The sequence below is a fragment of the Sinocyclocheilus anshuiensis genome, unplaced genomic scaffold, assembly GCF_001515605.1.
Source record: "Sinocyclocheilus anshuiensis isolate Anshui unplaced genomic scaffold, SAMN03320099.WGS_v1.1 scaffold853, whole genome shotgun sequence".
In the NCBI taxonomy this organism is placed as follows: Eukaryota; Metazoa; Chordata; class Actinopteri; order Cypriniformes; family Cyprinidae; genus Sinocyclocheilus; species Sinocyclocheilus anshuiensis.
Genome location: NW_015558598.1, coordinates 192,292 through 203,977, shown reverse-complemented (window position 1 = coordinate 203,977; position 11,686 = coordinate 192,292). Strand labels below are relative to the sequence as shown.

The 11,686-nt window shown below is 35.4% G+C and overlaps 1 protein-coding gene across 4 annotated transcripts in view; it reads right to left on the bottom strand.

The window, feature by feature from the left end:
* Window positions 1–11,686, bottom strand: part of LOC107680093 (endothelin-converting enzyme 2-like) — a 74,467-nt gene that overhangs the window by 4,850 nt on the left and 57,931 nt on the right. For all 4 annotated transcript variants that reach the window (XM_016475856.1, XM_016475859.1, XM_016475857.1 and 1 more), the window contains 9 exons: window positions 7,065–7,207; window positions 6,671–6,785; window positions 5,165–5,275; window positions 4,870–4,968; window positions 4,649–4,726; window positions 3,816–3,919; window positions 3,627–3,737; window positions 2,408–2,475; window positions 573–763 (listed from right to left, as the gene is read on the bottom strand). In XM_016475856.1, coding sequence (XP_016331342.1) covers window positions 573–763; window positions 2,408–2,475; window positions 3,627–3,737; window positions 3,816–3,919; window positions 4,649–4,726; window positions 4,870–4,968; window positions 5,165–5,275; window positions 6,671–6,785; window positions 7,065–7,207 — 1,020 coding nt within the window. The remainder of the gene's footprint in view (window positions 1–572; window positions 764–2,407; window positions 2,476–3,626; window positions 3,738–3,815; window positions 3,920–4,648; window positions 4,727–4,869; window positions 4,969–5,164; window positions 5,276–6,670; window positions 6,786–7,064; window positions 7,208–11,686) is intronic.

The window sequence follows — 11,686 nt, the reverse complement described above, 5'->3', positions numbered from 1 at the left end:
AGCAGTAGCTGGTCCTCTTGTGTAAGCCCTGACCTACGCCATAAAGTAGGGGCGCAGGTGGCTTCCACATGACACTGGAAGGGGCAGTAGCTGTGGCCTTTTGGTAGGATCCCAATTCGTCGGTCATCCGACGTGACGTCGAGAGTGACCGACTGAAAGGGAACGTCTCGGTTACGTATGGTAACCCTCGTTCCCTGAAGGAGGGAACGGAGACGTCACGTCCCGTCGCCACAGCTCCTGTACCACTGCTGAGCGGCCGGGTCACCGGCTCGGCTCCTCAGCGAAAACCTGAATATGCGCTGCATCTGCTGCCTACTTATACTCACGCTGTGATCAGCAGCAGCTGGATGCAATAATCGCATGCCAATGTGCATTGGCTCGTTTAGTTTACACTCGAAGTAGATTGGTCTCTCTAAGCGAGATCCCAATTCGTCGGTCATCCGACGTGACGTCTCCGTTCCCTCCTTCAGGGAATGAGGGTTACCATACGTAACAGAGACGTTTTGTTGCCCAGGGTCACATATGTACAATTTGGTTTTTCCAAACAATGCAAAAGCTGAAGCGTAACCTACATGATAGGCAGCTTTCAGGCCGCCATTGTCCGCGATGTTTTCTCCCAGCGTCTGTTTGCCGTTGATGTGCTCTCCGTTGATGGTGTACTGAGTGTACTGATCGATCATACACTCGGTGCGGTTCTTAAACGCGTCCACCGAGGAGTTCTGCCACCACGGCCGAAGGTTTCCATCTTTGTCATACTCTCTGCCTGTGGAACAGAATTAAAGCATTATATAATGCAATATTGAATTGTCCTCAGTCTACCAACTTTCAGAACTCAAACAGACCTTCACTGAAATGAAGCAGCAAAAATGGGTCTGAAACAGGCATGGATTTGTGCTGTTAACCTGATGCAAGATAATGCAAAGATTTTGCAAAGAAGCTGTGAAAAAGAAGTGCACTTAATTATATCGAGTGTACTTCAAATATTAAAGGATTCATACTGATGAAATCTGAGGGCACTTAAGTGAACTTAAAGAGAGACATTTTCATGACTGTTGTTTCTAAACACTACATTTTTATTTTACAGAATTTTGTAACGTTTGTCTTTTTTGTGCTTTAAAGTACACTTCTTTTGATGTTTTCAAACTGTAGTGAGTTATTCAATATTAAATTTAAAATTAATATATTTTAAATGCACTGAATTGCAATGTCATCATCACAAATGTGTAACTGCAAATATGTTTAAACTAGTGCTGTCAAACGATTAATCGCGATTAATCGCATCCAAAATAAAAGTTTTTCACATAATACGCATGCATGTATTTCAGAGAAATAATTTATTTTTATATATTAAATTTATTTATTTATAATATAAATTATATGAATATATTGACATGTAAATACATGTAAATAATTTCAAAATATATACACGTGCATGTGTGTGTGTGTGTATTTATATATACATAATAAATATACACAAAAAAATTGCACAAATTTAAAGTTTTTACTTTAAAGTACATTTTAAATCATCATGTTTTAATAATCTTTTGTCATACTTTAAAGAAGTACACTTATTTTGAGGCACTAACATACTAAAGCACATGTAAAATACTTGATTTTAACTGTAGTGTGTTATTCAATATCATATTTATAGATATAAATAACTTACTAAATTGCGATTTCATAATTACAAATATACTTAAATACATGACATACAAGTTTCAATAGAAATTATATTAAAGTATATTTTAGTTTACCATGAATGCTTCTTCCAGTTTAGTTCAAAGATAACAGATTTATGAAATTACACATGAAGATGAAGTACTTAAAGGGATAGTTCACACACACAAAAAAAAGAGAATTCTGTCATTATTTACTCACCCTCGTGTAGTTCCAAAAAGCTATTTTGAAGAATGTTGGTAAACAAACAGTTACTGGTAGACATTAGTATTTTTTTCCCCCTACCATGGAAGTCAATGGCTACCAAAAACTGTTTGGTTACCAACATTCTTCTTAATATCTTCTTTTGTGTTGAACAGAAGGAAGAAACTCATACAGGTTTGGATCAACTTTAAAGAATTTTAGTTTTTGGGTGAACTGTGCCTTTAAGTGTGTCAAGAAACGTTGAGCTACAGTAATTGCGCTTAATATACATTTATATTTTAATATATTTGAAATTAATATGCAGTTAAGTGTCAGAAAACATTGCCTTCAGTCTCGACTCTTTTACAGTATGTCATTTCCAAATGTATTACATTAGTACAGTGTATTATTGAAGGTGGAAAGTTTAATTCTAAGGGTCAGAAAGAGGGTGGAAGATATTAACTGAAGCTAAATGTTGACTTTTTGTTGGAAGAAACAATATTATTGGGCATCAGCGGAAGACAAGCATGTATGAAGGTGAACTAACCTTGGTCATCAAAGGCATGAGTTAACTCATGTCCCATCACCACTCCAATGCCACCAAAGTTTAAAGCTCTGCGAGACACACAAATCATCAGAGTTATTACAACCTCAGGAAGAAAAACAGGTCTGTTAGTGACATGCTAACTGCTGCAGGCATGTCTGCTCACTTGGGGTGGTGCTGGGCGTAGAAGGGGGCCTGTAATATGCCGGCAGGGAAGACGATCCCGTTCTTGGTGGGCATGTAGTATGCGTTCACCGTGGGTGGAGTCATGCTCCATCTACAGCAGTCAGAAATCAGCGGTCAGCTCACAGAACGTCTCACATGCTCCTCTCTTAACACACACTCTTACACTCACTGGTCTCTGTTGGGCGGCTTGCGCAGCTGGTCTGCCATCACTCGTGCTGAGAAGTTGTAGAAGTTGATCATATTCTGGAAGAAGTTGTCTTCTGTAACCTCGTACTACAATGAAAACACATAATGTGGCCTGTTAGCTGGTATATTTGTAATATGAATGAAAATTGATGAAAATTATTTACTTAATCAGTTTATAATAATAAAATATAATAAACATCTTGGTATGTTTTTTTATTAATTTTCATTTTTGTAATTATTTATTTGTTTGTTTGTTTGAGTCTTCTACTCACCCAGGCTGCATTTATTTAATCATTTATTTAATACAGTAAAAACGGTAAAATTGTGTTATTTAAAATAACAGTTTTCTATGTGAATATATTGTAAAATGTAATTTATTGCTGTGATCAAAGCTGTATTTTCAGCATCATTACTCCAGTCTTTAGTTTCACATTATTCTTCAGAAATCATTCTAATATGCTGATTTGCTCAAGAAACATTTCTTATTATCAAAATATTTGTGGAAACTGTGTGATACTGATACTTTTTCAAGATTCTCTGAAAAAAAATAAATAAAACTGCATTTACTTGAAAGATATTTTTGGAACAGTGTACAAGTCTTTACTGTTGGTTTTGATCAATGTATTATTTTTGTATTATTTATTTCAGGAAGGAAAAAAATAAATAAAAATGTACTGCTCCAAACCTTTGAATGGTACTGTTAAATTTAATTTAATTTAATTTAATCTAATTACTAAAGCAGAATTCTTATTATTTTAAATATTCAAACAATTATCAGAGTTATTACAACCTCAGGAAGAAAAACAGGTCTGTTAGTGACATGCTAACTGCTGCAGGCATGTCTGCTCACTTGGGGTGGTGCTGGGCGTAGAAGGGGGCCTGTAATATGCCGGCAGGGAAGACGATCCCGTTCTTGGTGGGCATGTAGTATGCGTTCACCGTGGGTGGAGTCATGCTCCATCTACAGCAGTCAGAAATCAGCGGTCAGCTCACAGAACGTCTCACATGCTCCTCTCTTAACACACACTCTTACACTCACTGGTCTCTGTTGGGCGGCTTGCGCAGCTGGTCTGCCATCACTCGTGCTGAGAAGTTGTAGAAGTTGATCATATTCTGGAAGAAGTTGTCTTCTGTAACCTCGTACTACAATGAAAACACATAATGTGGCCTGTTAGCTGGTATATTTGTAATATGAATGAAAATTGATGAAAATTATTTACTTAATCAGTTTATAATAATAAAATATAATAAACATCTTGGTATGTTTTTTTATTAATTTTCATTTTTGTAATTATTTATTTGTTTGTTTGTTTGAGTCTTCTACTCACCCAGGCTGCATTTATTTAATCATTTATTTAATACAGTAAAAACGGTAAAATTGTGTTATTTAAAATAACAGTTTTCTATGTGAATATATTGTAAAATGTAATTTATTGCTGTGATCAAAGCTGTATTTTCAGCATCATTACTCCAGTCTTTAGTTTCACATTATTCTTCAGAAATCATTCTAATATGCTGATTTGCTCAAGAAACATTTCTTATTATCAAAATATTTGTGGAAACTGTGTGATACTGATACTTTTTCAAGATTCTCTGAAAAAAATAAAATAAAACTGCATTTACTTGAAAGATATTTTTGGAACAGTGTACAAGTCTTTACAGTTGGTTTTGATCAATGTATTATTTTTGTATTATTTATTTCAGGAAGGATAAATATTTAATTTAATTTAATTAAAATTACTAAAGCAGAATTCTTATTATTTTAAATATTCAAACAATTTAAGCTTCATTCAGTCATGCTGCAAATCATTTAAAACTGGAAAAAAGGTTTGTGATGCTACAAACTGAAACAAAAGCCATTTGCTGACTCACCCCGTCATACACATCATCAAGCTCTTTGGAGTCCAGAATGAAGTCTGGAAATCCGATCATGTCGTATATGGCATCCGCCTAGAGCCAGAAAAGACGCTTTATCCTGATTTTTTGGCAAGCAATGCAAAATGTTTACAGTTAAGCTGTTTTTGCAGTCTTGAAACCGCAAGTTTGGGTTATCCAGTCATGCTGCTGTCTCTGTCATTCTCACTCTCTCTCACCTTGTCCTTGGCAGCTTGTCGGGTCTGTTCATCCATCCAGTTCAAATCATCCAGCGCGTCTTTGAAAGCTGTGCGGATTTCATTGATCATCCCCTCCGCCTGCGTTATGACAGAAAGATGGAGTTAAGAACTGTGTCATTTACTCTGCTGCCACAAGGTGGCAAACACACGCCACCAATGAGAGTTTGGATTAAACATGAGGACAGAAACTTGCTGTTCAACATTCATCAGCATTTTCAAATACATATGCAGCAGTTTTTAGTCTAAACATGACATATGGTTTTACATGACTCACTATTTCTTTGCTCTGTTTGTCGAAAGTGGCTTTGACGAAAAGAGCACCCAATGCAAAACCAAGAGTGTCATCTGTGTTCCCAATGCAGGTCTGCCAGCGTGGAGTGCAGGACTGAATATGAAACAGACATATTGACGAATGACATGCAGATGAACTTAATTGACAATCCTGAAACAAGCAATTATAAAAAACACAAAATGGGCACCAGATTTTTACTGTGGTTAAGTCCATTTGAAACATCTTCCAACTGAACAACAGATCACTGTATAAAAAAAAAGACATTCCAGGTTCTTTCTTTAATGGAAAAGTTCACATAATTCTAAAATTCTTTTTTTTTTTCTTCTGTCAAAATTGGCTCAACCCTCATGTCCCTTAGAAAAAAGTGTGCCTAATTGTATTAACGTTGCACTTGTAGTGTACTTCAGATCTTTAAAAAGTATATACATATATTTCTTTTTAATTCTGTACTTAGTTAATATAATGTTAATAAAATTAAAGGCCACTTACAGTAAGTCCACTTCAAAAGAGACACTTTAAAAAGTACACTTTGTAATGTTGAATTAAAGTTTTACTTGAAACTACATTTTAAATCATTGTTTAATAATCTTTTGTTGTGCACACTTATTTTGTTTTAACAGTGTGTTATTTGATATTACATTTAAAGATAATATATTGTAATATATCTAAATTGCAACTAATACGGAATTACAAATATATTTAAATACATCACTATAAAAATTCATACTTAAGTCTTTCTTAAGTGGTTTTAAAAAGCACTAAGTTCAACTAACTGCATATAATATAAATTCAAAATATAGTGAATTTGCATTTATTGCAATTAACATGCAAAAAAGTGTTAGTACATTACAACATTATAAACAGTTCATTAAGTTTGCACTTAAGTATATATATTTTTAAAGTGTATTATTTCCATAATAAGAATTCATTTTAAAAGTATACTAAAGTCAAGTGTACTTGTTTTTCACAAGGGGGTGACTTTAAATCTATATTATTTTCTTCCTTATAAGCAAACAAAAAGTTCAGCAGGTGCTCTAGTCTAATCTGTACAATGCACGTGAATGGGGACTGGAACCACTGAGCTGAAAAAGACCATAAATATATCAAATTAGTCCATACAACTCTGACGCTATATTTCAAGTCTTTTGAACCCATATGATTGCTTAGCATCAGAAACACACTGAAGGCTTGACTCATCAAGTCTGAATATGCATTAACGCAAATGAGAATTAGAGAGGTGTGAAAAAGATTTTCAGCGAATAATGACTCAAATTTCTGCTTATCACACAAAGCATGTAATATTGTAATATTGTGTATGGACGTTTTTTTTTTTTTTTTTTCCAAAGCTTGACAATCCTAGTACCCATTCATTTCTATTATATGAGAAAAAATATGTTTCATGAAACAGGTTTGGAACAACATGAAGGTGAGCAAATAAATGACAACAGAATTATCACTTTGGCATGAACACAATCCAACGGCACACACCTTCTTAGTGCCGTAGAGGCTCTCCAGCAGCTTATCCTGAGCGTTCTCAAAGCGCTGGTCCAGACTGGACGCTCCTTTCTGCACCAGATTCCAGATCATGTAATTATTCAAAAGACTGGGGAAGAAAGAGAGAGAATGCATCCACATATTGAAAAACGGGACGATTTCTGCATGTGCTTTCATTTATTTATACAGGTAAAGAGAGAGATGGTGTTAAAGAAGCAGTAAAAATAAATGTATTCATATTCTCAGACAGCAAGACAGAAACAGAGACAGCAAGAGAGAGAGGCTGTTATTAGCACTGAATGTTCTGATACACAATCTAAACAGACGTCTCGGAGGGGATGTCCTCTTCCTGAACTCTGATTAGCTGTGACCATGGAAACAGCCATACCTGTGGTTGGTCTTGTTGATGAGATCTGAAACCTGTTGCAGGTATTCTTTAGCGTAGACCACCACAGGCTCAGTGTCGTTCAGCTCCAGCGGTGGCAGGACGAAGTTCAGATAATCCAGCCACTCAACTGCTGGAGCCAGCACCTATGACCGAAACAAACGGCATAATGTCAGCTGAATATTTCCATCCGAATGCACTAATAAACTGTCAGATGGACCTTTGTCACATTCGTCATAGTTGGGTTAACTTCAAGAGCAGTGGATGGGAGAGTACCACAAATATATTTTTTGCATTCCCATTTGCTCAAATAGCAAAAGAAGAACTCCACGATAGTGTTTCATGACTTTCAAAAAAAGGGGGAAAAAAATTAGAAAAACTGAAAATGGCAGTCAGAAGAGAGAACAATGTTAAATTTACCGTCCTTCCCATAGACGCTGCAAACACCCTCACATTAGCGTTAAGAAGATTTTTTTTTTTTTTTGTAATTTGATGCAAAGGTGATATAATACAAAGTATAGTGTTATAAATGTACATAGATTAAAAAAAACAAAATCAAAATATAAGAAATAGTGCTGTCAAACAATTAATTGCGATTAATCGCATTCAAAATAAAAGTTTTTGTTTGCATAACATATGTGTGTGTTCTGTGTATATTTATTATGTACAAACAAAACAAAAATGTTTCTGAAATATATGCATGCATGTATGTGTATTTATATATACATAAATATACACAGTACACATACGTATATTATGTAAACAAAAACTTTTATTTAGGATGTGATTAATCGCGATTAATCGTTTGACAGCACTAATAAGAAACGTTCAAGGATTTTCGATGCTGATGACCGTTAAATGCGTAATCAGTCTTGTGAACAGGGTCCATTATGTTAGGAACGATTTTGGGGCATTTTGGCACCCAAAAACAAAACAAAACAAAAAAGCGAAAACCGCCCTTGACCACCACTGACACCTGCTGGTGTGGATGCAGCATTACACAACAGCAAAAGATTTCAGCTAAGCTTTTCAGTAATGTTTTCAATGCGCCAAAATTATGGAAGCCCATTTCCAAAAGAAATAAATAAAAATCTAACTTTATATCTTAGAATTACAACTTTATATGTTGCAATGTTACTTTATTTCCCATAATTATCACTTTATTTCTCACAATTGTCTTTTTATCTCACAATAGCCGGGTTTACATTCCAAAGTTGCAAATTTAACTTATGCGCAAAATTGGATTATCCCATAAAACATTTGCGAATAAGCACCGTCTCCATCCAAAGAGTCAGAGAGAAAAAATGGTCACTTCTTGATAAACTGGTGCTAAATACCACTCAGAAAAGTAGGAGAAGCCACTGAACATAATAATTTTCATATATAATAAACTATTTGTGCCTCAGAGCGAGCAGACGAAACATAAAAAAATGCAGTCATTGATTTCGGATGTGGATGCCTGCTGTTTGGGAACGCAGTCATGCAAGAAGTTCTGGAAGGCAATTAGAAATACTTTGACGACAGACTTTGCTCAGGCATTTCAGAATCTCCATAACATTTCAGATGCTCTGCAACGAGAGTTAGTCAGGTTTTCCCATAGCGCAAAGTCACATGACTTTTTTGATGCACGTGGCAAATGCGTTTCTATCTCCCATTATTCGCATTAACCCTTTTTCACAGAAGTCAAAAACCACCTCAAGCAAGCGTAAAAACTATTTTGTAAATTAAGGGATTTTTATTCGAAATTTGCCGTTTCCATCACTCGTTTCTGATGCAGTACTTCAAAATGCACATAAAAACAACGTGATGGAAACATAGCTTATGCTACTTTATTTATTGTAAATGTGGCTTCATAAATTACAGTGTGACATTAAATCTCGTAAGTGTTGTGTGTTGCTTTAGATGTTTTTTAATGCTTTTTTTTTATTTCACGTTTTTAAGTCAAAAGATTTAAATAGTAATTTCTTGTAAAACATAGTAAAGTTTGAAAAAACTTTTTAATGTTCCAATTGCAACTTTATTTCTAGTAATTGTCACTTTATATTATCATTTTATCTTGCAATGTGAATTGATATTTCACAATCTGACCTTGTTTTTGTAAATGTGGCTTTATAACTCACATTGTGAGTTTATATCTTGCAGCGTCATTTTAAATCTCACAATAACACATTTTTATTTTTACAGTCCACTTTGTGACTTGCAATTTGTCGTAATTGTCACTTTATATCTTACAATTGCAACTTTATATCTCACAAGGTGACTATATCACTCATGATTATTTTACTCTCCAGTTGAAACTTCAGGAACGGGGGGTACGATAATCAAGTGAGTAGTATTTGTGAAGGGGCAATGCACTTCAATAAATCTTTTTGTAAGCCACCAATATATGGAGTGCTCCTTTTAATTTTGATCAATTTTCATTTTTCCATAACCTTGGCTGTGAGAGCTCTGCTCGTTTTGATACTTTCCCTTAAATGATTTCTCTTTCAGCCATGAAAAGGACACAGAATGCATGTTCGGATTCGTTCTTGCACAAAACGCTCAAATAATCAGCAGGCTAGAGCCAATAACCCGCATGTTTGCATTCCTTCTAGCCTCTCTGCCCTTGGGTGTAATACAGCACAGACCTCCATCGCAAACACACAGCTGAACGCCTCACTCAGCACACAGCCCTCATCTCCAGTGTGGATTTATAGTAGATGAAAACAGATTAGCTGACTAAAATGGACTGTTTTCTCTCTCTTATGGTTATGAGAAGCTGTGTTGTTTTTTAATAAACTCCAAAACCAAGTGAACCCTTGAGGATGCTCTGCATAAAGATGTGCGAAATAAGAATTGACTGCTGCAAGCCTTGGCTATGAGAGTTGATATAAAAAAATTAATAAATTTAAAAAATCATGCAAACAAGCACCTTTAAAGCTAAAGTGTGTATTTTTTCTGTTGATATAAGGGCTGTCAAACTCAACATATTAACATATGAGATAATTAATATGTTTCACATGGCTAAATTAACATATGTATTCAATTTCACTTTATACATCAATCCTTCTGTATGTTTAACACAAACTGCTACGGATCTGGCAGGAACTGATCGCAGGACACACTAGTTCCTAGAAAAGCATCCATTTACCAGTAAATTCTGGAAACAATGCATTTTCACATAGATCTTCGTGTAAAGGGCTCTTTACGCATCTGAGATTAAGTCCATAAAGTGTGCGGAAAGGTGTTTATTATTGAATTACTGTTGTGTTCAAGCACATTCTGCTAAAGTTGAAGAAATAAAATCTGTTGTTTTTTGTTTGCGAGCAAGAAGAGTAAAGAGCGCTGCTATAAATTCACAAATCGTAGAACCTAAAAATGACATATGCATGTTATTTTGTTTTATTTCTCAAATAAGAACTCAGCATGTTAAGTCAAATGTAAGAATCCTCCTGGGTGTCACCACACATCTGAGCTGCACTGCTGCCAGAGACGTTTGCTCATCACACACATGGGAACAGTGATATGAATGTATAATGTATCGGGCTTCAGCGTGGAGGCAGTGGAATGAAGAACTGCTGGTAATTTTGAATGGTTTTCTTACCAATTTCTCAAGAATTTGAATTATACTATAAATAATATACTTTAAATGAAGAAAACATAAAAACGCCACAATTGTATATTTACATAATTATCTGATGTCTGTTTAATTGTGTAAAACAACTAGACAAAATTGGTCTTATTCAAAAGATGCATATAGATTGGCCTTGTTCCCTTGATACTGACAGCAGACATAATTTAATCAGTGAGTGATCAGCTGTCACAGCCACCCCTCCACCTCACTACTTCACTGTACAGTTGCTCAGCAACTGTTGCCACGGAAATCACAGGAGCCTTCACAAAACAAAAGTTTCCTGAACGCAGGTGCTCAAAGAAAAAAAATCTTAATAATTAAATTATGGAAAAAAGCCAGAAGACACACACAAAAAGAATGAATAGTGATATGCAGAGAAGGATGAAGGAAAAAAGAGAATCGGTTGCGTTCTATTGAGCCAAGATGAGAATGAGATAGATAGATAGATAGATAGATAGATAGATAGATAGATAGATAGATAGATAGAGTTCAATCATGACAACTCTCGGAAGATTTTAGCATGGTGATGGATATGACAATGTTAAAGGAACACTCCACTATTTTTGAAAATAGGCTCATTTTCCAACTCCCCTAGAGTTAAACAGTTGAGTTTTACTGTTTTCGAATCCATTCAGCCGATCTCTGGGTCTGGCGGTAGCACTTTTAGCTGTAGCTTAGCATAGATCATTGAATCTGATTAGACCGTTAGCATCTCGCTCAAAAATGACCAAAGAGTTTCGATATTTTTCCTATTTATAACTTGACTCTTCTGTAGTTACATCGTGTACTAAGACCGACGGAAAATGAAAAGTTGCGATTTTCTAGGCCGATATGGCTAGGAACTATACTCTCATTCCGGCGTAATAATCAAGGAACTTTGCTGCCGTACCATGAGTGCAGCAGGCGCAATGATATTACGCAGCGCCTGAAAATAGGCTAACTTCCGTCAACATAACCAACGTGACAAACTTAGTGCCGGTCACGTTGGAAGTTACCTAGCTGGGGACTATTT